Below are 25,988 nucleotides of genomic sequence, written 5' to 3'. Positions count from 1 at the left end.
TTCCCAAAGCAATACGCGGGGGAGGCACAGGGTCAAATCCCCCCCGCCCCCCCCAGATTTCTGCCAGGGTTCATACTGGAACATGGCCAGCAGCAGCCTTTCGGCCCTGTGTGGGAGGGAAGGGCTGGGAGCTGCTGCCAGCCACAGGGGGTGTTGGTGGGGGGAAGAGATGACCTGGCTTGTGTCTTTGCAGAGTTCATCTCTCCATCTCAACCCCCAACCCTGGCTTCCCTGTGGCTGGAAGCTGGCCACAGACATAACCCAGCCATCCAGTGCCCTGGTTACACCACGGGCAAGAAGGGGTTAAGCCCTAAGGATGCAGTTTGAACCCGGGCCAGGGAACCTGACCGCAGGGGCTTTAGCGAACCCGGCCAGAGAGATGTCTCAGCGGGGCGGGTGCCAGGGAATGGAGCAGCCCCGTGTTCCCTGGGGGCAGGACCCAGGGTGGGGTGGGGGTCCAGTGAAGACGTTGCTAAGGTCCTGCTCCAGGGATGCTGTGAATCCTGCAGGTTCGGGGTGGGAACAGGCTGGAAATCACTTCTTCCCCCCCCCCCCCAACTCCAGAGCTTAGCTGAGGGGCGGGGCGCCTTCCCCGTGCCAGCGCTGGGCGGGGCTTTGGCACACGCTGGGCTCGGCTCCTCCTGGCCAGCAGCCCGAGCTGGAGAGTTTTTGGCTTTCCCAGGACACCGGCCCAGTCAGAGGCAGTGGGGGAGGGAGGAGCTGCCGGCCAGGCTGTGGTGAGCTGAGCGCTCCGACCGGGGGCTGGCTCTCTGCACAGCGCTGGGAGCAGGACCTGCTCCGCCGGGGGGATATGGAGGAGCAGCGGGGCAAGGGGGTTGAGGGGCAAAGCAGGGAGAGGACAGCGAGAGGGGGAGCATGTGAAGGGCAGCAGAGGTGACACATAACCAGCTGGTGCCTCCCCGCTCAGCAGCGAGCGCCGGCCGGAAACAAGACGGAGGGTGGGACCCTGCTGTCTGAGAGCCGACACGCAGCGGGGGCTGCACTGACAGACCAGCGGGGAGAGCAGCCGGCCCCGCGCGCTGCATCTTCGCCCCACCACCAGCCTTGCACACCCACCCCCATCGTCAGCCACTGGACCCCCCCACTCACCGCTGGTGGGTGGGCAGCTGGCGAGCAGGAATCCGGCCAGCAGCAGGACCCGCCAGTACTGATGGGGGAGACAGTAAATACGGGACATTTTGTCTGTTTTTAAGAAAAATTTGGGGCATCTGCAGGAGGCCTTAAATAGGGGACTGTCCCTTTAAATACTGGACGTCTGGTTACCCCCTCTCTCTCCTTCTCCAGGGACCTGTCTGCAGTGTGAGGTTTGCTCTGGAGTAGGAAACAACTGCACGGGCAGCATGCAGACCTGCGCCGCTGGGCAAGACTCTTGTGCCATCTTCCTTACCGAAGTCATAGTGGGTAGGTGAGATGGACCCTAACCAACCTGGGTCAGGGAGGAGACTGGGGAGCCAGGACTCCTGGGTTCTGTTCTACACCTTCCTCTGGGATGGGAGTGGGTGGCTGGGTTCAAACGGGCAATGGCTGGGAGCCAGGACTCCTGGGTTCTGTGCTGCACCCTGTGGGCTAGTACACCAAAGCGGTCTCCGTCTCGGTGTTGCAAGCAGTGGGTCTCACATGAAAGGCCCAGCAAATTCACAGTGGCTGCAGCTTGGCCAGTTCAAACACTGTCCTGGCAACAGGTTGACGTGCCGGCAGTACAGGCAGACACCCGGACCATGTGAAGAAGAGGTGCTAGATAGAATACCACCAACATGACATGGTTGCGACTAACTGTTCTGAACTGAACAGAAGGAGTTCGCTGTAAGAAAGCGTCTCAGACATTTTTACTAGCAAAGCCGTCGTAAATATGAGGGAATGATTTTCTATTTCATTCACGGCAAAGAGGGGGAGGAGAGAGAGCCAGATCTTCCTCCCCTGGACAGAGCCAGCTGCCCTACGGCGCTCTAAGGAAACACCACCGCCCCCACAGTGCTGCTCCAGGGGGCAGAGCCGGTGCTGGGGCTGGGAACTCGGGGACGGGGCTCTGGGACCCCAAAAGTCACAGCGGCTGCAACTGAAGCCTCTGGTGGCCACATGTGGCCACAGTAGCTGTGCTTGGGAATCAATCCAGGTGACTAGCCAGCCCGTGGGCCGGGGCCCACTCACGATGGGATCCGCAAAAGCCAGCACAGCCAGCAGAAGCCACCTAAGCCAGTAGGAAATGCCGAGGAGAGGGGTGTGGCATAAGCCCCACCCCTCACCCAGAGTTCGGCGCTAAATCCACGCCCAGCTCTGGTTGGGCTCCACAGCCGGGAACCCCTCGCCGGGAGTCGGGAGTCTGGACCGGGTCAGCCTTTCATTGTCAATGGCGGGTGTGGTAGAGAAAGGGCTGCCCTGAGACCCCAGCAGCTGGGCACTCAGATGGGCCATGGGGGAGCCAAGTTCAAATCCCCACTTGGCTGAAATCAGGCTGGGGACTTCAGCCCAGATCTCTCCCCTGCTGTGGTCATGCCTGGCGCTCTGGTCTCCGGGGGGGTCTCTCCTGTTTGAAAACGCTGCACGTTTCATGAAATAGTTGAACATTCTCTGGAACCTGATTCTCCCACACCAATGGGGAGCGTCCGACCCTGGGTACATGGGGGCAACCCCCCACCCTGCCATCTCCTGTCATGGCTGGGCTTTGTACGGGGTCCGGATCCGGTGGGTGTGCTCCGAGGGCGTCCCCTGGATCAAGCCCTACAGGTGATATTGGCAGGGGAACGCCTAGTCTGTGAATCCCGCCATGGCTAAGGGGTGTCTGGACGCCTGGCATTGGGATTTTGGCGGCCCGGCACGTACCCCCTGGTGGGAACTTTGGCGGTGAAAGGATTTTCTGGGCAGGAGATTTGGGGCCCTCAGTTAGGCGGCAGCTGAGTGGGAGGCTGGATGATTTAAGTGTTCAGTTTAGGAGTTGAAATTGCTTTTTTTTTTTTTTTATGGCCCTGCAGGACCTCTGGTAAGTCACGTCCTCTCTCTGTGCCTCAGTTTCCCCATGGGTAGAGGAAGGCTAATGGGCATCATTGTGAGGTGGACGTCAATGGGGTGGGAGTGGAATGGAATAAATCTGTCTTCTCCTCCTGTGCAGTGGGAATTAAGAGACAGAGCGTTCACAAGGCCTGCGTGACGTCCGGCCAATGTAAAGCCGACCTCGTCTCTATGAATTTTGGGAGTGAAATGACAACAAGGACGAGCGTCACCTGCTGCGTGGGAGACGCCTGCAGAACTGACAACGTTACGTGTAAATCTCCCCATCTCCGTCTCCCCTCCCCGTTCCCCTGCACCTCCTGTTTCCTGGAATGTACCCCACCTTAACTTCCTGAGTCTGGTCATCCTGCCCTGCAGGGGGCACCCCATTGGATAACACTGAGCCACTGGGGGAGGTGGAGTTTGGTGGGCGGGGCTCTAGGCTCCCACCAGGTGTGAAACCAGCTGACCCCACCCGGGGCGGGATCCAGGGCTCCCTGCTGCAAACCTCTCCCCTGCCCCTGCTGCCTCCAGCGACCCCGGAGCTACAGCTCCCCCTGCAGGGGGTGCCCAGGGCTGAGCTGTGCAGCCCCCCAACTGCTCTCCCTGCCCCGACGCCGCCTGGGGCGCGTCCCCCGAGCTGACTGCGTTTGCTCCGCTTCTTCCCAGTGCCCCCGGCTGACACCAAACCCAACGGCCGGAGCTGCCGTGGCTGCTACAGGATGAACACTGATCATTGCAATGAACAAACCATAGCGTGTACTGGAAACGAGACCCAATGTATTAACGACACCGGGACCATAACGATTGGTAACTTCAATTCTTTTATTCTGGGGTTATTTTTCCTTTGCTCTCCCCCCTGCAGGGCGGAAGCGAGATGCTGGGTTGCTAGGGAAAGGTATTGGCTGCAGGTCAGGACACCTGGGTTCCGTTCCTAGCCATAGGTGCTGGAGCTCGGGTTGCTGGGGGTGGTTTCCATCATATGCAGGTTTTGCAGTTTGGTTCCATGGCTCTCAGCACCCCCACTCTCCAAACTGACCCAGCGTGCCTGTTCCCAGTGTATCCCACACACCACCTGGGAGTGGGGTTCTGCCCCGTCTAGTGGCAGAGACCACTCAGAGAGAGAGAAAATGAGTCTGGTTTAAAACCTTAGCTAAGCATTAGTTGGCTTTTAGCTCATGCAGTAGGGACTCATTCACTAAGCTCCGGAGGCCCCAGGTTCAATCCCGCCTGCAGACGACCAGGGTCTGTCGGTGTTACACCAGCACTGGCCCCCGGTGTGACCTTGGACTAGTGTCTTCCCCTCCCTGTGCCTCTGGTGCGCCTCCATCCATTGCCTGTGTCTAGTTTAGTCCCTACATCAAAGACTTAGAGACTGGTTTAGGCCTGGGAGCAACTGACATGCCAGGCACTGACAGACCCCAGTGAAGATAAGGGACCTGAGCTGTGCTGGGTGCTAAAAACTCATAGGAAGATATAGTCCATGCTGCCAAGAGTCGCTGTAGGCATAATGAGGATCATTGTCACCATTTAAGTGGTGGGGAAACCGAGGCACGGAGCAGTGCCGTGACTTGCCCAGTGTCACACAGGAAGCCTGTGGCAGAGCTGGGATCTGAACCTAGTTTTGAGGAGTCCCATCATGGTGCCTTAATTCACTACAAAGCCGCCCTGCTTAGAGATCCCAGCGCTGCCACCAGCACTGAGCTGCGGCTTTGCTAAATGAGACGTGCTGCTAATCCAGGCCCGATCCAATGTGAGTGCTGTCAGTGGACTCTGGCTCGGGGCTGCAAGTGACTTGTTCAAGGACACACAGTGCATCTGCATTGGACGGGGAGGGCATGCGGGGCCAGGCAGGCTGTGGGGAGTAGAGCAGACAGGGAGATGGAGGCTGTGGGGAGTTTGGATGGGCCCCAAGGAGGGGGAGGCTGTTGTATCCTACTCCAGCTTGAGGAATGGAGCTGCTGTCTTGACAACAATCGCCTGTCCCCCAACCACACACAGGTGGAACGCCAACGGAGATGGTCATGAAGGGCTGCGTTTCTGCATCCGTGTGCTCCCACTTAAAAGTGGGTTCGTCGGACTTCACAGGGATCAGCTTCAATCTAACCAGGAACAAATGCACAGAGGCTTCCGGTGCGGCAGGCATTGCTCCGGGACAAGCCGGGCTCCTCCTCACAGCCCTCGCTGGGCTCCTCCTGCTGAAACTACTCTCCTGATTCCACAGCTGGTGCAACGGTGACACTGCAGTGAAATACACCCTGCAACCTGCCTTAGCCCCTCTCCCCCCCGAGGGGTTCTCGGCTCCGGGATGGACTCACATCCCCTTGATGGTGCTGCACTGAATAAAACACACTGGAGACCAAACTCTGGAATTGTATTTATTTCAAATGGAAAAAAGATAGTGAGTGTGTGTGTGTGTGTGTGGTGCCATCAAGAAGCCTGTTAGGAACATAAGAGTGGCCACAGCTAGTCCAGTGTCCTGTCTCTGACAGTAGTACAACCAGAACTTCAGGGGCAGTGCACAGAACACAATAATTTAGGACAGACCCACCCTGGTCTTCCCCTTCTGGCAGTCAGAAGTTTAGGGACACCCAGAGCAGGGGGCTGTGTCTCCGAGCATCTTGGCTAATTGCCATGGATGGCCCTATCCTCCAGGAACTGATGGAGTTCGTTTCCTTACCCTGCTATACTTTTGCCCATCCCCTGGCAGTGAGTTCCACAGGTAAATTGTGCATTGTTGGGAAAAACACGGCCCCGTGTTTGTTTGAAACCTGCTGCCTGTTCATTTCTTTGGGTGACCCCTGGTGCTGTGGGACAGGGGAAATATTATTTCTCTGGTCACTTTCCCCACCCCATGGCATGATTTTCTAGCCCTCAGTTGCATCCGTCCCTCCATTGTCTCTTTGCTGAGATAAATGGCCCTAATCATTTTAGTCCCACCTCCTAAGGAAGCTGCTCCATGCCCTGAGATTAGGTTCAGAAAGACCCCAGTGGGGAAAGCAGGTACCACAGGATGGGGGTTACACAGCCCAGGAGAACGTCAGTTCAGCCTCCGACGGGGGCTGGGAGCCAGGACTCCTGGGTTCTATCCCCGGCTCTGGGAGGTAGGTTGAAGTGGGGAGCTCTGGGAGCCAGGAGTCCTGGGATCCATGCAGAAAGGACTGAGGGTCCGGTGACTGTCACACCCTCCCTCCTTCCCCACAGCACAGTGCCCGTAGCCCTGCTGCTGCGTCTGACCACAGCGAGGCCCAGCCCAGGGTGTGAGCAGGTCTCGGATCCATCTCCCCAGCGTCACCGCAGAGGACAGTAGTTTGGAAGTGAAGTGGGGGGGTCCTTCCGGAGCACGTACACACGCACAGGGCGACGTGGGGAAAGAAGACCAGAGTGAGAGAAGGCCGACGTAGCTGTTCGGAGCCCCGTTTTCACGAGGAAGTCCAGCCAGGGAAAGAGCAGCTACCTGTCCGTGGTCCTGTTGCCTCCTGTCCTGCTGGGCCTGCGAGCATCCATCGTTCCCGTCGTCTGCGATGGTAGAGTGACATCTTAGCACTCCTGGCCACTGACCTTTGTGCTCAGGGTGGGTCTGACCTTCATGCTCTTGTGTTAACTGCCGACGCTGGTTTGTATTTGGCCCCTGTAGCAATGCGGGACTCACCCCGCGGCGCCTCCTGCTGGTCGTCTCTGGGAATTAGCATTTCCAGCCCCCGGAGCGCCCTCTGCAGGCTGGTGTCCCGCTGCTGTTGGCCCACGTGTCCCTCCTAGGACTCCAATGCCCCGTTATCTGGGGTGCTGCCCCCTGGCAGTACATCCCTCAGTCTCGGGGTCTCCCCTCCCTGGGGAACCCCCACCCACTAACCCCACCTCACCTCAGTATAAGGCTACTGCCAGTCACCATCTAGCCCCACTCCCTGGGGCAGACTGCAGTGTCAGCCACTCATCATAGGGAAGGTTGGGTCTGGACCTGCTGCCTCTCTCTGCAACCCAGTGCCTGTATGGGGCCTTGGACAAGGCCCTCAGGCACTAGGGGGCAGGACCCTTCTCCCCAGTGTCGGTACTTGTGGTCAGGATCAAGTCCGGTCTGCCAGGCCTCGTGCCAGGTGACTTTTCCCTGCATTGGGCCCTCTGTCCAGCCCCCCACCCCCAGCTCTCCCCAGCTGCTCGCTGCGCTCGGCACCAGTGGCATGTGTGGCAGGGCTGGTGTCTGCTGTTTCAGCTTCGCACCCGCAGCTCCCTCTGCAGCTGGGACCTGGCTCCCCATCGGCATGGCTGGTCTGCGCTGCTCCAGCTCCCGGCTCCCCCTTCTCTGCCCCCAGCCCAGCTCGGGCTGCTGCTCTCCCCTTAACTCTGCCCTACCCTGCCTCAGCCAGCCCCAGCTCACACAGAGGATAGGACCCGGACTCCTGACTCCCTCACTGGCCTGCCCGCCCTGTCAATCAGGCTGACCTGAGCGCTGGCCTCTCCCCATTGGCCCCGGGGCCTGTCAGTCTCAGCATCCTGCTTTGTCTTCGACCCTTCCCCTTTATTTTAGTACTGGGAGAGGGCCACCCCCCACCCCCCTGTGCCACGTGTCAGTGAGGGGCCACAGCCCCCGGCACTTCCACGTGGAGCTGTGAGGAAATTTCCCATCACAATTTGTTTTTTTTTTTAATGGAAAATCAGGTTTTTCAACTCAAAAAATTTCACAGCAGGGACCTGCTTTCCTCCAATTTTTTCCATTTTTGTCAACCCCCCTCCACCAAAATTATGTTTTTTCCCCAGTTTTTGGCCATGTTCTCTTCATTTGAGTTTTTTTGGTTAAAAATTGGTTTGTTTTTGACAGTTTCTGGCCAAAAACTTGTTCAGATTTCAGCCCAAACCAATACATTTTCCACCTGTTTTTTTTTTTTTTTTGCTGAAAACTGTTTCCGTTTTGACAGTTTGGGCTCAAACCATTTCTGGGTTTAGGTAGAAAATTATTCATGTTTACACCAATAATGGTTCAGTTTGTAGCCAAAACGTTTCCAGGTTTTAGCGCTTTTCAACCAACATTATTTTGTATTTTCAGCTTGAATAATTTTCATTTTGGGCTGAATTTCTTTTGCCTGCAATTTCCTGCCAAAAGTTTTGTTTCAGATTTTGGAGGTTTTCACGGTTATTTTTTTTTCTGATAAAATCTGACATTTCCTCAGGGTTGGGGGCGGGAATCCAGCTCTACTCTTGCATAACATTTATGACAGTGTGAGGGAGCTGGGGCTGACGGACAGGAGAAAGAGACACAGAGAATAAGCCCAAATTACAACCAGCTTGAAACCAGCGCTGTTGTCAAGGTCATTGATGGAAGCCCCAGGAATGATTTTACCAGAATGGTAGAATCTCAACTGCATTAGAGGGCCCTGGTTCTTCTTCATGCCCAGGTCCCGCCGTTCCACTCTGCATTTAAACGGGGCTTAGCCCTCCCCAGGCCCAGCACTTTGAGGTACCAAGAACTTTGCGAAGGTTATTACGAGAGCTGGTGGAGGTTGGCAATATTGTTCTAACATATAAAATGAGAAGGAGAGACAGGCCCTGTGACTTTCCCAATGACACAGAGTGATGGGTGGAGCTGGGAAGAGAACCCAGGAGTCCTGGCTCCTTGTCTGTCACCTCTAAACCACTTGACTCCCTACCTTACCCTGAGCTATGAGAGAATGCAGGAATCCTGGCAACCAGATTTAACTACTAGGCCGCACTCTCTCATCAATCGAACCCAGAGTCCTGATCTGCGAGCCCTCTTCCTCCTGCATTAACTAGGCCCCAAGTCCTTATGAAACCCAGGAATCCAGATTTCCAAGGCCCCCCCAACCCTACTCTCCTCTGTCCCACTTTCCACACTATAGAACCCAGGAATCCTGGCTCCCACCCCCACTTCTCTCACCACTGGATCCCGCTTCTCATAGAATCATAGAAGTGGAAGGGACCTTGGGGTCATCTAGTCCAGTCCCCTGCACTTAAGGCAGGACTAAGTATTATCTAGACCATCCCTGACAGGTGTTTGTCCAACCTGCTCTTAAAAATCCCCAATGATGGAGATTCCACAACCTCCCTAGGCAATTTATTCAAGTGCTTAACCACCCTGACAGTTAGGAAGTTTTTCCTAATGTCCAACCTAAACCGCCCTTGCTGCAATTTAAGTCCATTGCTTCTTGTCCTGTTCTCAGAGGTTAAGAAAACTTTTTCTCCCTCCTCCTTGTAACAACCTTTTACGTACTTGAAAACTGTTATCATTTCCCCTCTCGGTCTTCTCTTCTCCAGACTAAACAAACCCACTTTTTATAATCTTCCCTTATAGCTCATGTTTTCTAGACCTTTCATCATTTTTATTACTCTTCTCTGGACTTTCTCGAAATTGTCCAGATCTTTCCTGCAATGTAACAGCCCAAGGATAGGAGCGGGACCCAACAGTCCTGCCCTTAATCTACATGGCACCAGGAACAGAATCCAGGAATCCTGCCGCCCTGTCCCTTGTGACCCGCTGCCCCACGTTGCCACCCCAAGCCTTCCAAGGGGAGCTGGTTTCATTCATTCCTCTAATTCGATTTCCTGGCAGGAAGGGAGGAGAGTTTGTCATTGTACCCGACGGGTGGGTGGGGCCAGCGATGCGAATAGAAACTTACGGCTTGTGAACACTGGCACTTTACAGCACTGCCACTTTCTCGCTCGGGGGTGTGAAAAAACACCCCCCCCCGAGCGCTGCAAGTTTCCCCTCGTGGAGGTGCGGTTTTTATAGCGCTGGGAGAGCTCTCTCCAAGTGCTGCGCCGCGACGACACAAGCCACGTTAAAGCACGGGCAGCGTGTGAACGTTGCTAGTGAAGACGTCCCCTCATAGACTCTACCCGATGAAGCAGCAAATCCGTACACATTTCTGTATCGCAGCACAGCAGGTACATGAGCCTTCTACCAAAACCAGGGAGAGAGACAGACACAGCCCCGGTGTGACGGAAACAGCCAGAGATGGGTGCAGAATTAGCCACCGACTTCACCCCAGAGACTCTTTACTCAATGGAGCAGTTGGTAAGTGATACCCTCTGCTCTGTTGGTGCTTTGACCACTAGACATCACTCCTTTTCTGAAGCCAAGGATACAACCTGGGAATCTGAGCTCCAAGCCCCCCTGCTCTAACCACTCCATTTTTGGAGCCAGGAATAGAAGCACGGAGTCCAGGGTGCGAGCCCTCCCATCCACTCTAAGAACTAGACACAATTCTCCTTCTGAAGCCAAGAAAATAACCTGAGTGTCCTGTCTCCCAGGCACCCTGCTTTAACCCACAAGACCCCACTCCCCTCCTGGAACTGGGAAGAGAACCCAGGAGTCCTGGCTTCCAGCCCCACTCCTCAACCCTAATCATGTTATTGGATGTTCTATATTGAGGACTGTTTGCAATGGCAAGCTATCGCTTTAAGAGTGGGTGACTTGGGGGGCTGGGGTTTCCTGGTCCTGCTGGCAGTCTTGCGGGCTCTCCAGGGAAGTGTGGGACCACTGGCAGTCTGCAAAGAACCAGCCTAGAACAAGGTGGGGTGATTTGTCTCTCACTGCCGTAGGGAGCAGCACGTGAGAGCGAGTGAAACAATTCTGGAAATGGGAGGAAATATTTACAGTTTAAATCACTAGAACCGAGTCCTGACTGGACATTGTTTCAGAGTTGGCCAGCGACCAAGGATATTCCTGAAAGGGGATTTTCCCCACGACTTTGTCTGAAAGGCAGCAGATCTGAATTTCACTAACATGAGCTCAAGACAATATAAAAGGCATTTCTACATCATGATTCCCAGTTGGGGTCAATGCGCTGTTGCTCCAATGGTGTCAATAGGGCAAGATCCGCAGCTGGGGTCAGTTAAATTCAAGAGAAAGTGAGGGGGCAAGGGAGGGATGAATCTAGACCCCCATGTTCTCTCTCCTTCTCCAGGGACCTGTCTGCAGTGTGAGGTTTGCGCTGGAGCAGGAAACAGGTGCACGGGCAGTATACAGACCTGCGCCGCTGGGCAAGACTCTTGTGCCATCTTTCTTACTGACAGCATACTGGGTAGGTGAGATGGACCCTAACCAACCTGGGTCAGGGAGCAGGCTGGGGAGCCAGGACTCCTGGGTTCTGTTCTATACCTTCCTCTGGGACGGGACTGGGGTGGCTGGGTTCAAACAGGCAATGGCTGGGAGCCAGGACTCCTGGGTTCTATGCCAGACCCTATGGGCTACCTCCCAATGGGGCTTAGACTCAGCATTGCATGGCTGAGTCATGTCCCCTCTGCATGCCTCAGTTTCCCCATGGGTAGAGGAAGGCTAATGGCACAGGGCTGTTGTTCTGAAGAGGACAGTGATGAGGTGGGAGTGGAAGGGGAACAAATCTCAGACTTCTCCTCCTGTGCAGAGGGAGATCATTCTCACGGACTGTACAATATCAAGCGAGTGTAAATGCAGTCCCATCTCTGTGAATTTTGGGTACAGAATGACAAGGATGAACTTCACCTGCTGCCAGGGGGACGCCTGCACGCTGCCCTGCCCCTACTTCAGGTACATTTCCCCATTTCCACCTCTCCTCCCCCAGCCCCCTTGCCTCCTGCTGCCTGGAACCTACCCTACGGAAACTTCCTGAGACTGGTCCTCCCGCCCTGCAGGGGGCTCCCCAGGGAATAACACTGAGTCCCTGGCTGGGTGGAGTTTAGTGGGTGGGGCTCTAGGCTCCCCCAGGTGTGAACCCAGCTGACCCCACCTGTGGCAGGGTCCAGGGCTCCCTGCTGCAAACCTCTCCCCTGCCCCTGCTGCCCCCAGCGTCCCCAGAGCTACAGCTCCCCCTGCAGGGGGCACCCAGGGCTGAGCTGTGCAGCCCCCAGCTGCTCTCCCTGCCCCGACGCTGTCTGGGGCTCGTCCCTCGACCTGACTGCGTTTGCTCCACTTCTTCCCAGTGCCCCCGGCTGACACCAAACCCAACGGCCGGAGCTGCCCTGGCTGCTATGTGATGAATGCTGGTCAGTGCAATGAGCAAACCATAATGTGTACTGGAGCTGATACCCGATGTATTGATAGTGCTGGGACTTCAATGATTGGTAACTTCTGTTCATTTATTCTGGGGTTATTTTTCCTTTGATTTCCCTCTCCCGCATAGGGGAGAAGCGAGACGCTGGGTGGGGGCTGCTAGGTAAAGTTTTCGGCTGCAGATCAGGACACCTTGGTTCTGTTCTCAGCGCTGGCCTCCAGTGGGACCTTGGGCCAGTGTCTTCCCCTCCCTGTGCCTCTGGTTCTCCTCCATCCATTGCCTGACAATAGTTCAGTCTGTAGACTCTTTGTGGTAGGGCCTGGCTTAGTCCTGGGAACCACTGTTGTGCCAGGCACTGGACAGACCCCTGACCAAGATTTGGGTCCCTTCTTGTGCTGGGTGCTGCACAGACCTTTGACTGAGATCGGGTCCCCTCTTCTGCCAGATGCTGAAGGGCTCCCAGTGAGATACAGTCCCTGCCCCCAAAGAGCCTGCAATCTAAGCAGGCAAATCAAGGCTCATTCTCCCCATTTTAAAGGTGGGGAAACTGAGGCATGGAGCAGTGCTGTGACTTGCCCAAGGTGACACAGGAAGGCTATGGAAGAGCTGGGATCTGAACTTAGTTTTGCGGCGTCTCATCATGGTGCCTTAATTCACTACAAAGCCGCCCTGCTTAGAGATCCCACTACTGCCACCAGCACTGAGCTGCTGCTTTGTAGATGAGCCATGGGGCTAATACAGGCCTGATCCCATCCAGGTGCTGTTAGTGGGCTCTAGATCAGGGCTGCAAGTGACTTGTTTACAGTCACACAATGAGTCTGCGTCAGAGCAGAGGAGGAGCAGGAGGCCATCCAGGCCCAGACAGGCTGGGAGGGGGGGAAGCAGAGCAGATGGGGAGATGGAGGCTGTGGAAGAGTTTGGTGGGACCCTGAAGAGGGGGAGGCTGTTGTGTCTTAGTCCAGCTGGAGGAGTGAAGCTGTTCCCCTGACAATCACCAGCTTTCCCCCAAACACGCAAATGGAAGTCTAATGCCAATGGTCATGAAGGGGTGCGTTTCCGAGTCCGTGTGCACCCACTTCGAAGTGGGTTCGAGGACCATCGGAGGGATCGGTTTAAATCTAGTCCTGGCCAACTGCACAGTGGCCTCCGGTGCGGCAGGCGTGCCTCCAGCAGCCACGACCCCCGGTGCAAGAGACGCGGCTCCAGCAAGCACAACCTCCCACGCTGCAGGCGTGGCACCAGGAGCAGCTGGGCTCCTCCTCCCAGCCCTCGCTGGGCTCCTCCTGCTGACACTTCTCTCCTGATTCCCCACCCGGTGCAACGGCGCTGCCGCACTGAAATACACCCCTGCAGCCTGCGTTAGCCCCTCTCCCCTTCCCTCTGCAGGAGTTCTCAGCTCCCGTGAATTTTTGTTCTCCAGCTGCCTCGTGCAGAGACTAGGCCCCGGCCATCAGTTGCCAGGGAGGGGGTGGCTGAATGGGGGTGAAGAGATACATAGGGATGGGGAAGGGGGTTTAGGTACATGTGTGGCCATTGGCAGATGTGCCTGACTGAAAGGGAAAGGCCAGGAGTCAGCCAGGGTCTGCATGAGGCAGGCTCCTCAACTCCCTAACAATCCCTGCCCCTCCCCGAAAAAACCTGTTCCATACTTCTCCCGGCCGCACCTAACAACCCTTCATGTTCACTCCCAAGCTCCTTCCCTCTCCCTCAGCTCCTCCATTACCCCGGACTCCCCACAGCCTTTGCACTGCTTCTGAGGGGTGCAGGAAATACGGTTCTGTATTGTAGTTTAAATGAATGATCACTCAGAGTGCTAGTAATGTGCCTAGTAAGAAATCTATTTGTCAAAGAACATTTCCCGAATCTTTTTCGTTGTCTGTACTTTTTCAGACTTACTTGTTGACAGGTATTTTGAAATAAATTACCAGAATAATTGAAACTGGTGGGATTATACTGTGTTCTTTTGACAGATAACCTATGCAGAATTTTAAAGAAGTTTACTATATTGTGCGCAGAACTTTTAATTTTTTGGTGCAGAATTCCCCCAGGAGTAAATCATTGAAATGGTCATTAACAGAAATGACATTCACCGCCTAGTGGTGCATTGAAAAACTACAGACAAAATGATTTTATACAGTTTATATGGACAGTAATTCAAAAAAAGTCCCTCTTAATTTTTCACAGCTCCCCCAAAATGTCTAGGGGACAGAAATCCTCTATAAATGGAGAACTCCCACCCCTGGACACACACAAGAAATTGTACTCACCGGTGTTCCCGATGCTGGCAGCACTGGGGCAGCTGGCTGGATTAATAGCTGCATTTCTCTGATGAAAGCATCTGTTCTGGAACTGTAATGTTCTTGCTCGGTTGGTTGAAGAACTCAAGACGGGGCAAAGTGCAGTTTGTCCAGGCCCTGAGAATGGCTTTCCGGCATTTCAGCCTTGGATCCGGATTGTTCTGCTGGGCACAGAGTCATTCAGGGCAGAAAACACCCTCTGCACTGAAGCATTACGGCCAGGCGGGCAGAGGCTACATTCTGCGTGTGACACTGAGGATTGCCTGAGATGTCTGATTGCTTCATCCCATTGGCCACGTACTGTGATCGCTGTAGTGGGGTCATTCCAGCCACACAGTTTCCCACCATCACAAACTCCTTTAACCGAGGGACTCCATCCAACAGCGCCTCCTCGCCAATGGTCACATTCGGTCATTTCCCCTGCAGTAACTCGACTGCTGCGTCCGTCTCAGATCTGAATGGAGCTGGCTTTAGAAGCAGACACTTCAAATCTCTCCACGCAGCTGTGTGCTTTCCCCAGGCACGGAGGTGTTTTAGGGCTGTAGCGAAGCAAGTTCTTGATACATTGAGATAGCGCCAACGTGACTCTCCTGGGGACGGTGTTTGTCCAGGGACACAGGACCTCGCCTGGGAACTGGCCCCGGAGAACGGGGGTGTATCGTCACCCTACTGCGCAGTGGGGGATTTAGAGTTAGTGGGGCCCGGTGCTCAGCTTCAAATTCCTCTCGGGGGGGGGGGGAACATTCTCTCTTATCTCCCCCCCCACCCCGTTTTTCACTCTTTTTCTGCATTCTCGTCCTGGGGCTCAGGGTGTGGGGTGCAGGGTCTGGGGGGGAGTTACGCTGCAGGAACAGGCTGGGGATGGGGGGGTTGGGGTGCAGGAGGAGCATCCAGGCTGGGGGGGTGGGGCCGAGGGGTTCAGGGTGTGGGAGGGGGCTCCAGGCTCAGGCAAGGAATTGGGGTGTGGGAGGGGGTGAGGGCTCCAGCTGGGGGCTCTGGGGTGGGGCTGGGAATGAGGGGGTTGGGGTGCAGGAGGGGGCTCTGTGTTGGGGGGGCTCAGGGCTAAGGCAGGGGATTGGGGCTCAGGGGGGTGGCAGCGTGCGGAGCCCCAGGCCGCCCCACCTAGGGGCCAGACCTGCTTTCTGCTTCCCGGGTGCAGTGCAGAGCAAGGACAGGCAGGGACTAGCCTGCCTTAGCCCCGCTGCGCTGCTGACCGGACTTTTAACGGCCCGGTAGGTGGTGCTGACCAGAGCCGCCAGGGTCCCTTTTTGACCAGACGTTCCAGTCGAAAACCATACTCAGGGCAGCCTGTGGCCTGGGCTGGTTGGTGAGCCGGCACTCAGGGCAGCTGGGGTGGGGTCCTCCAGCTGCGGTGGGGGGCTCAGGGCTGGAGAGGGTGGGGACAGAAGGGGCAGGGCAGGGGCAGGACCTTAGGAGGAACGGGCGGGGCTGAGTGATAACATCCCCGAATGAGGGGTTCACGCGCGGCCCATGGCGGGAAATGTAAATCCCCGGCTGTGTGGGCTGCTCCGTGGCCAGGAGAGGGAGGGGGGAGCTGTCTGCGTGGCTCTGTCCGCCCCCACCCTGAGCAGAGCGGGTATAACGAGATCCCCACATGCCCCCTCCGGCTGGGCGGCTGAGAGCCTGGGCACCCCCTCCAGCCCCTGCAGCCAGCAGCAGCGCTCGCAGTCCCGGCACCAGCGGGCACTCAAAGCCCTTCCTGTGGGGAAATAGCTCCTCGGTCCCCGCGGGTGGGATGGGAGCCAGGGGAGGGCAGGTTCTGGGCAGCCTTGGCCCAGAGAAGGGACCTGGTGAGTGCTGAGCTCCAGGAGTCTCCCCCACAAAGCCGGGCAGTTTTATTTCCAGTGTCACCGTCGGTGCTGCCCTGAGACGTTTCAGTCGCTCCTGATGGAAACCAGAGGGTGTTATTGTCTGTACCTCGGCGTCTCCATCAGCAAATACAAATGTTTGCTTTCTGAAGTTATTCTAGGGACCCTGGGACTTTTTCACAGTTCCTGGATGGTTCTTAATCGTACCAGGTTGTTACAGCCTGGGAACAGGTCTCTTTCCCAACTTCTTTAATATCTGAGTGTGCCCTAGATATGACATTGCTTAAAGGGCAAAATTTCTTGATAACATTTAAGACGTCTCGTGTCAGATTGTATTTTCCTTAAGGCACGTTGAGAATCGTCCAGCTGGGTCACTGTAGAGACATACTCCGGATTCCTATAGGACATTATAAAACTGAACAGCTTCCAGAGGCTAAAACCGGCTTTTATTTCAGCCCTTTGTAAATACAAGTTCAATTTATCAATTTGTTGTTTTGAATCTTTACTCCTTGAGTTCCTTGAACAGGAGGGTGTTTCATTTGTGCTGGGGAATTATCAGATCCATTGTATACATAGATTACAATGTTTAAGACTTTATTTCTAGTTACTGAGTAACTTCATAAGAAAAGAAAACACATCGCCACCGGAAAAAGGCAATAACATTGTTATCTACTGGAAATACACCTTCCAATGTTGTAGAGCGGATGGAAAACCCGTGTTGGCCAATCTATTGTAATCATTTCTTTCCAATTATCACTTTTAAAGCTTTTTGTTTTTCCTTTTTTTTAAACTAGTGCCAGAACAAACTTCTCTAATTCATTAGTTATTCCATGTTTTAGAAGAATGTTTGCGGGAAAACTCAACTGCTTTACTTCATAACTTTTTCATGAGAATTGAGATATAATAATTAAAAGTGCGTATATTTGCTTGCTTATAATTTTCCAAAAGGTAATATACATGAAAATAACCAAGTATTTGGGTGTTTGAGGGGGATTGGTGTGACGACGTAAGGATAATGATATTGAGCAAATATTCTACATGAATTTTATTTACCAGTTAAAGTTATTAGTTCTTGTATGAAGGCTCCAAAACTGATAAAGGAAAGTAAATGCAAAGTAATGCCTATTGGAAAATATGATCCCAGCTATACATACGAAATGATGGGGTCTAAATTAGCTGTTACCACTCAAGAAAGATCTTGGAGCCATTGTGGACAGTTCTCTGAACACATCCACTCAATGTGCAGCGACAATCAAAAAAGGAAACAGAATGTTGTGAATCATTAGGAAAGGGATAGATAATAAGACAGAAAATATCATATTGCCTCTGTATAAATCCATGGTATGCCCAGACCTTGAATACTGTGTGCAGATCTGGTCACCCAATCTGGAAAAAGATCTATTGGAATTAGAAAATGTACAGAGAAGAGCAACAAAAATGAAGAGAGGGATGGAACGGCTTCCGTATGAGGAGAGATTAAAAAAACTGGGACTGTTCAGCTTGGAAAAGAGACAACTAAGAGGGGATATGATAGAGGTCTCTAAAATGTTGAAGGGTGCGGTGATAGTGAATAAGGAAGTGTTGTTTACTCCTTCTCATAACACAAGAACTAGGGGTCACCAAATGAAATGAATAGGCAGCAGGTTTAACACAAACAAAAGGAAGTATTTTTTCACACAATGCACGGTCAACCTGTGGAACTCCTTGCCAGCGAATGTTGTGAAGGCCAAGACTATAACAGGGTTAAAAAAAGAACTAGATAAGTTCATGCAGGATAGGTCCATCAGTGGCTATTAGCCAGGATGGGCAGGGATGGTGTCCCTAGCCTCTGTTTGCTGGAGCTGGGAATGGGTGACAGGGGATGGATCACTTGATGATTCCCTGTTCTGTTCATTCCCTCTGGGGCACCTGGCATTGGCCACTGTCGGAAGACAGGATACTGGGCTTGATGGATCATTGGTCTGACCCAGTATGGCCATTCTTATGTTCTCCTATAGGGGCACCGACTCTCATCTGACCCCAGGATGGGGGGACCAGCTGGCACAGAGGGGCAGGGAATGGGACATGAGGCCATCAAACAATGATGGGGTCTAAATTAGCTGTTACCACTCAAGAAAGAGATCTTGCAGTCATTGTGGACAGTTCTCTGAAATCATCCACTCAATGGGCAGCAGCCGTCAAAAAAACGAACAGAATGTTGGGAATCATCAAGAAAGGGATAAATAATAAGACAGAAAATATCCTATTGCCTCTATATAAATCCATGGTACGCCCACACCTCGAATACTGTGTGCAGATGTGGTCGCATCAAAAAAGATATATTGGAGTTGGAAAAGGTTCAGAGAAGGGCAACAAAAATGATTAGGGGTCTGGAATGGCTTCCGTATGAGGAGAGATTAAAGAGACTGGGACTTTTCAGCTTGGAAAAGAGACGACTAAGGGGGGATATGATAGAGGTCTATAAAATCATGAGTGGTGTGGAGAAAGTAAATAAGGACGTATTATTTACTCCTTCTCATAACACAAGAACAAGGCACCACCAAATGAAATTAATAGGTCGCAGGTTTAAAACAAACACAAGAAAGTATTTCTTCACACAACGCACTGTCAACCTCTGGAACTCCTTGCCAGAGGGTGTTGTGAAGGCCAATACTATAACGGGATTCAAAAGGGAGCTAGATAAATTCATGGAGGACAGGTCCATCAATGGCTATTAGCCAGGACGGGCAGGGATGGTGTCCCTAGCTCTTCTTCATGCCCAGCTCCCTCTCTTCCACTCTGTGTTTAAACGGGGCTGAACGTGAGTGTCAATGGAACAAAGGAGGGAAAAGAACAAAAACACCCTCAGCGCTTTAGCCCTCCCCATGCCCAGCACTGCAAGGTACCAAGAACCCTGCAAAGGTTATTACGATTACGAGATCTGGTGGAGGCTGGCAATATTGTTATAATGTTTACAATGAAAAGGAGAGACGGGTCCTGTGATTTAACAAAGGACATGGAGTGATTGCTGGGGCTGGGAAGAGAAGCCAGGAGTCCTGGGTCGAAGCCCCGATCTAACCCAGTGGCTCTCAACCTTTCCAGACGACTGTACCCCTGTCCGGAGTCTGATTTCTCTTGTGTACCCTCACTTAAAAAACAACTTGCTTACAAAAGCAGAAATAAAAAAATGAAAGTCACAGCCCATTTTGACTGAAAAATTGCTGACTTTTCTCTAATCCAGTTATTCTCAACCAAGGAGCTGTGTACCCCTGGGGGTATGTGGAGGTCTTCCAGGGGGGCCATCAGCTCATCTAGACATTTGCCTAGTTTTACAATAGGCCACATAAAAAGCATTAGCGAAGTCAGTACGAACTAACATTTCATAAGAGACTGACTTGTTCATACTGCTCTCTAGACTATCCAATGAAATGCAAGTGCAGTATTTATATTTATATGGTAAAAATGAGAAGGTCAGCAATTTGTCAGTAATAGTGCGGCTGTGACGCTTCGGTATTTTTATGGCTGATTTTGTGAGCAAGTCGTTTTTAAGTGAGGGGAAACTTGGGGGTACGCAAAACAAATCAGAGTCCTGCAAGGGGAACAGTCGTCTGGAAAGATTGAGAGTCAAACCCACAAAACCCTGCTCCCTGCTGAGAACAGGACCCCAGAGTCCTTGCTCCTAGCTCCCCGCTCTAACCCATTAGCCCCTACTCCCGCCCCAGAGCTGGGGAGAGAACCCAGGAGTCCTGACAACCAGTTTTAACTACTAGACCCCCACTCCCTTCTCAATGGAACCCAGGAGTCCTGACCTGCAGGCCCCCTTCCTCCTGCATTAACCCACTAGACCCCATGTCCTTATGAAACCCAGATTTCCAAGGCCCACGCACTCCTACTCAACTGTGCCCCACTTTCCACTCTATAGAACCCAGGCTTCCTGGCTCCCACCCCCACTTCCCTAACCACTGGATCCCGCTTCCCCAAGGACAGGAGTAGGACGCAGGAGTCCTGCCCTTAATCTAGATGTCATCAGGAACAGAACCCAGGATTCCTGCAGGCATGTGATTGGCTATCCCTCGTCGTCACCCCAAGCCTTCCAAGGGGAGTTGCTTTCACTCATTCCCCTAATTTGATTTCCCAGCAGGAACGGAGGAGAATTTGTCAATGTGCACAGACGTCCAACGTGCAGGGCTGGCGAAGGCACCAGGAACGTACAGACTCTAAAGCGTGCAGATCCGTTAAAGTTTCTATATTGCATCACAGCAGGTACCTGAGCCCTTCTATAAAAAGAGAAAGCGAGCCAGGAACAGCCCCGGTGTTAGAGGAAACAGGGAGAGACGGGCACAGCTTTTCCACTCTGCAGAATTAGCCACTGACTTCACCCAGGCAAAGTTTACTCTAAGGAGCATTTGGTAAGTGATACCCTCTGATCTGCTTGTGCTCTAACCACAAGACCCTACTCCCCTTCTGCAGCCAGGGATAGAATCGGGGAGTCCTGGCTCCCAGTTACCCTACTTTAACCCACTAGACCCTACTCTCCTCCTGAAACTGCCGGCAGAACCCAGGAGTCCTGGCTCCCTGTCCCTCCTGCTCTATCCACTAGACCCCACTCTCCTCCCAGAGCTAAGGATAGAACCCAGGAGTCCTGGCTCCCAGCCCCACTCCTCCACCATATAACTGTTAATGGATGTTTTATATTGAGGACTGTTTGCAATGGCACGCTATCACTTTAAGGGGGGAGGGAGGGGGGCTTCCTGGTTCTGCTGGCAGTCTTGGGGGCTCTGCAGGGAAGCGTGGGACCAGAGGCAGCCTGCAGAGAACCAGCCTAGAACAACCTGGGCTGAGTTGTCTCTTACTGCCATGGGGAGCTGCCTGCTTTGTTTCCCACTGTTTAGGGAGCAGCCTGCTTTGTCTCTCTTGTTTGTGTGCTTGTGGGTGATTGTTCTGGATGCCCAGAGACAGGGTCACCTTATGCTGCAACCTTCCAGCAGGAGCATTTCAGGTTTCTCTCTGACTTATCTGTGTGGGTGCCATGAACATACCAGCCACGAAGGGGTCAGACGTGGGACTACCTCAGAACTGTGGCAAAGGGCTCAGTGGTTCCACAACCCTGTCGACTGGATCATACATGTTCAATCTCTCTTCTGATCTCAGTTCAGCCCATCTGTGATCAATCCCCCGGCCAGAGAATTGGCTGCATCCGAAACCCCAGCACCAATCTACTGCTTCCCCATCACCATGGGGGCTTCTCTTGCCATCTGCATCCTCGCTGCTCTCCTGGCGATGGGTGAGTGGGGCCCTGTTCCTATAGGGGCTGATCTCCTAACAGGTCAGAGCTGCCTGCCGGGTAAAACTGTTACTGAACGTAACCGAAAAGCAGCCACAGAATAACGGGGGCTTAGCTAGGAGTGTCAGAGTGCCAACGTCCGAGGAGGAGAGGGCTGGAAATGGGAGGAAAGATTTATTCTTTAGATCACTAGAACCGTGTCCTGACTGGGCATGTTTCAGAGCTGGCCAGAGGCCAAGGATATTCCTAAAGGGGATTTTCCCCACGAGTTTGTCTGAAAAGCAGATCTGAATTTCACTAACATGAGCTCAAGACAATATGAAAGGTATTTCTGCACGATCCCCAGCTGGGGTTAAAGGACTGTAGCTCCATTGGTGTCAATGGGGTCAGATCCCCAATAAAATTCAAGAGAAAGTGAGGGTGCAAGGAAGGGACAAATCTAGACCCTCATGTTCTCTCTTCTTCTCCAGGGTCCTGTCTGCAGTGTGAGGTTTGCGATGGACCAGGGAACAACTGCACGGGCAGCATGCAGACCTGCGCCGCTGGGGAAGACTCTTGTGCCTTCGTTCTTACCGAAGTCATAGTAGGTAGGTGAGATGGACCCTAACAACCTGGGTCAGGGAACAGGCTGGGGAGCCAGGACTCCTGGGTTCTGTTCTACACGTTCCCCTGGGATAGGATGGGAGTGGGGTGGCTGGCTTCAAACAGGCAATGGCTGGGAGCCCGGACTCCTGGGTTCTATGCCAGACCCTGTGGGCTACCTCCCAATGGGGCTTAAACTCAGCATTGCAAGCAGCGGTTCTCAAATGAAAGGCCCAGGAAATTCACAGGGTTTGCAGCTTGGCCAGTTCAAACACTGTCCTGGCGACAGGTTGCCGTGCCGTGTCAATACGGGCAGACACCCGGACCGTGTGAAGAAGAAGAGGTGCTAGGAAGAATACCACCAACCGGACATGGCTGCGATGAACTGAACAGAACGAGTTCGCTGTAAGAAAGCGTCTCAGACATTTTTGGTAGCAAAGCCATTGTAAATATCAGGGAGTCTGGACCGGGTCAGCCCTTCCTTGCCAATGACAGCGGTGGAGGAGGGGCTGCCCTAAGACCCCAGTAGCTGGGCGCTCAGCTAGGCCATGGGGGAGTCAAGTTCAAATCCCACTCGGCCCGAATCAGGCTGGGGACTTCAGCCCAGGTCTCTACCCTCCTACGGTCGTGTCTGGCCCTGTGGCCTCAGGGTGGGTCTCTCGGTCTCCCCTGTTGAAGCCGCCCCACATTGTATGAAATAGTTAAACATTCCCTGGAACCTGATTCCCCCACGTCCAATTGTCTCTTGGGTATATGGGACGCAACCCCCTGCCCCCCCCCACCCCACATACACACCCTCCCTGGCTGGGCTTTGTGCAGGGCCGGATCTGGTGGGCGTGCTCCGAGGGCTTCCCCTGGATCAGGCCCTGCAGGTGATATCAGTAGGGAAACGTTTAGTTTGTGAATCCTGCTGTGGGGTGGCTAAGGGGTGAGCGGGACCCTGGGTGTCAGGATTTTGGTGGCCCTGCATGTACCCCCTGGTATAAACTTTGGTAACTAAAGGACTTTATGGAGCGGAGATCCAGGGCCCCCAGGGTTAGGCAGCAGCGGAGTGGGGAGCTGGAGGATCTAAGCACTGGATTTAGGTGCTGGAATAACTTTGTCTAGCCCTGCGGGACCTTGGGTAAGTTGCTTCCCCTCCCTGTGCCTCAGTTTCCCCAGGGTAGAGGAAGGCTAATGGCACAGGGCTGTCGTTGTGAAGAGGGTGTCATTGGGGTGGGAGTGGAAGGGAATAAATCTCTGTCTTTTCCTCCTGTGCAGTGGGAATTAAGACCCAAAGCATTCTCAAGGGCTGCGTGACATCCAGCCAATGTAAAGCCGGTCCCATCTCTATGAATTTTGGGAATGAAGTGACATCAAGGTCGAGTATCACCTGCTGCGTGGGAGACGCCTGCAGAACAGTCAATGTTACACGTAAATCTCCCCATCTCCGCCTCTTATCCTCGATCCCCCTGCACCTCCTGATGCCCGGAACCTACCCCACGTTAACTTCCTGAAACTGATCCTCCCGCCTTGCAGGGGGCGCCCCATTAAGTAGTACTGAGCCCCTGGGAATACTCGTCCCTCCCTGCAGGGGGCGTCCCATGGAATAACACTCCCTGCTGCAAACCTCCCCCCTGCCCCTGCTGCCCCTGACATTCCCAGAGCTCCAGCTCCCCCTGCAGGGGGCGCCCAGGGCTGAGCTGTGCAGCCCCCAGCTGCTCTCCCTGCCCCGACACCTCCTGGGGCGCGTCCCCCGAGCTGACTGCGTTTGCTCCACTTCTTCCCAGTGCCCCCGGCTGACACCAAACCCAACGGCCGGAGCTGCCTTGGCTGCTTCGCTCTGACCACTGAACACTGCCTTGAAGAGACCATAGAGTGTACGGGAGTCGAGACCCAATGTATTGATACCATTGGGATTGTAACAATTGGTAACTTCTCTTCATTTATTCTCGGATTATTTTTCCTTCACTGTTTTCCCCTGGTGGGGCAGAAGCGAGAGGGCTGCTAGGTAAAGTTATCAGCTGCAGATCAGGACACCTGGGTTCTGTTCCCAGTGCTGGCCCCCAGTGTGACCTTGGGCCAGTGTCTCCCCCTCCCTCTGCCTCTGGTTCTTGTCCATCCATTGCCTGTCTGTTGTTTAGTCTCTAAGCTAGGGACTGATTTAGTCCTGGGAGCCCCGGTCACACCGGGCACTGCACAGACCCACAACGAAGTTAAGGGACCCATCCTATGCTGGGCACTAAAAACTCATAGTTTTTAAAGAGCCTGCAATCTCTGTGGGGATCATTCTCCCCATTTAAGAGATGGGACACTGAGCAGTGCCGTGACTCGCCCAAGGTCACATAGGAAGGCTGTGGCAGGGCTGGGAACTGACCCTAGTTTTGTGCAGTCCCATCATGTTGCCTTAACTCACTACAAAACCACCTGTTTTAGAGATCCCACCGCTACCACCAGCACTGAGTTGCTGCTTTGTAGATGAACTGTTGGTCTAATACAGGCCTCATCCAATCCAGGTATTGTCAGTGGGCTCTAGATTGGGGCTGCAAGTGACTTGGTCAAGGACACACAGTGAGTCTGCATCAGAGGGGGCGCCCATCCAGGGCCAGACAGGCAGTGGGGAGCAGAGCAAATGGGTAGATGGAGGCTGAGGGGGAGGGGAGTTTGGATGGGGCCCTGAGGAGGGGGATTCTGTTGTGTCCTGCTCCAGCTAGAGGAATGGAGCTGCTCCCCTGACAATCACCTGCTTCCCCTCCCCTCTCCCATGCAGTTGGAAGCCCAACGCAGATGGTCATGAAGGGCTGCGTTTCCGAGTCCATGTGCCTCCACCTAAACGTGGGTTTGTCAGCCGTCGCAGGGATCAGTTCGAATCTAACCACAAACAAATGCACAGTGGCCTCCGGCACGGTGGGTGTGGCTCCGGGACCAGCCGGGCTCCTCCTCCCGGCCCTCACTGGGCTCCTCCTGTTGAAACTTCTCTCCTGATTCTCCACCCAGTGCAACAGGCAACACTGCACTCAAATCCACCCTGCAGCCTGCGTTAGGCCCTCTCCCCTGCAGGGGTTCTCGGCTCCCGCACGGACTCACATCCCCTTGATGTTGTTGCACTGAATAAAACAAACCTGAGACCAAACTCTTTGGATTTATTTATTTAAATGGGGAAAAATGTGATTCTCTTGGGTGGTGCCATCAAGAAGCCTGTTAAGAACTTAAGACCAGCCACAGTTAGTCCAGTGTCATGTCCCCGACAGTGGCACAACCAGAACTTCAGGAGCAGTGCACAGAACACAGTAATTTAGGACAGACCCACTCCTGACTTCTCCTCCCGGCTTCTGGCAGTCAGAGGTTTAGGGACACCCAGAGCATGGGGCTGTCCCCCTGACCATCTTGGCTAACAACCATTGATGGACCTATCCTCCAGGAATTTATCTAGTTTCTTTTGAACCCCCTTATATTTTTGCCCATCACCAAATCCCCTGGCAATGAGTTCCGCAGGTTAATTGTGTATTGTGGGAAAAAGCACGGCCTCTTCTTTGTATGAAACCTGCTGCCTGTTCGTTTCATTGGGTGACCCCTGGTTCTGGTGCTGTGAGACAGGGGAAATAGCAGTTGGCTAGTCACTTTCCCCATCGCATGGCATAATTTTCTAGCCCTCTGTTGCATCCCCACTGAGTCGTCTCTTTGCCAAGCTGAACGGCCCCAATATTTTTAGTCTTGCCTCCTATGGAAGCCGTTCGGTGCCCTGATATCAGGCTTAGAACGACCCCAGTGGGGACTTAGGCAGCACCGTGTCCCGGGCACCAGGCTGGGGGCTCTGGAACGGATCGGAATAAAGTTCAGACAGGCCCCTCCTGCAGTGACCCCCTTGGGCCAGACTGTCACCAGGGCCAGCCTCTGACCTCGGCCCGCTCAGCCCCCTGTTCACACCGCGAGCTCCCCGCAGGGAGTGCCCCTGAATGGGATACTGGGGAAGCCGTACCCACCCCCCCCAAAAGTGGCCATGTACCCCAACTTCGCAGTCAGCAGTGACCCTCAGCCAGCGTGTGAC

General features: G+C 53.9%; 1 protein-coding gene across 1 annotated transcript in view; it reads left to right on the top strand.

Moving 5' to 3' along the window:
* Positions 1-25,988, top strand: part of LOC117869899 — a 64,069-nt gene that overhangs the window by 9,264 nt on the left and 28,817 nt on the right. The window contains exons 4-7 of the mRNA XM_034757002.1: positions 21,850-21,966; positions 23,222-23,374; positions 23,731-23,871; positions 24,711-24,906. Coding sequence (XP_034612893.1) covers positions 21,850-21,966; positions 23,222-23,374; positions 23,731-23,871; positions 24,711-24,906 — 607 coding nt within the window. The remainder of the gene's footprint in view (positions 1-21,849; positions 21,967-23,221; positions 23,375-23,730; positions 23,872-24,710; positions 24,907-25,988) is intronic.

The sequence above is a fragment of the Trachemys scripta genome, chromosome 24 (assembly GCF_013100865.1).
Source record: "Trachemys scripta elegans isolate TJP31775 chromosome 24, CAS_Tse_1.0, whole genome shotgun sequence".
Lineage (NCBI taxonomy): Eukaryota > Metazoa > Chordata > Testudines > Emydidae > Trachemys > Trachemys scripta.
This window is presented reverse-complemented; position numbering and strand designations above follow the sequence as displayed.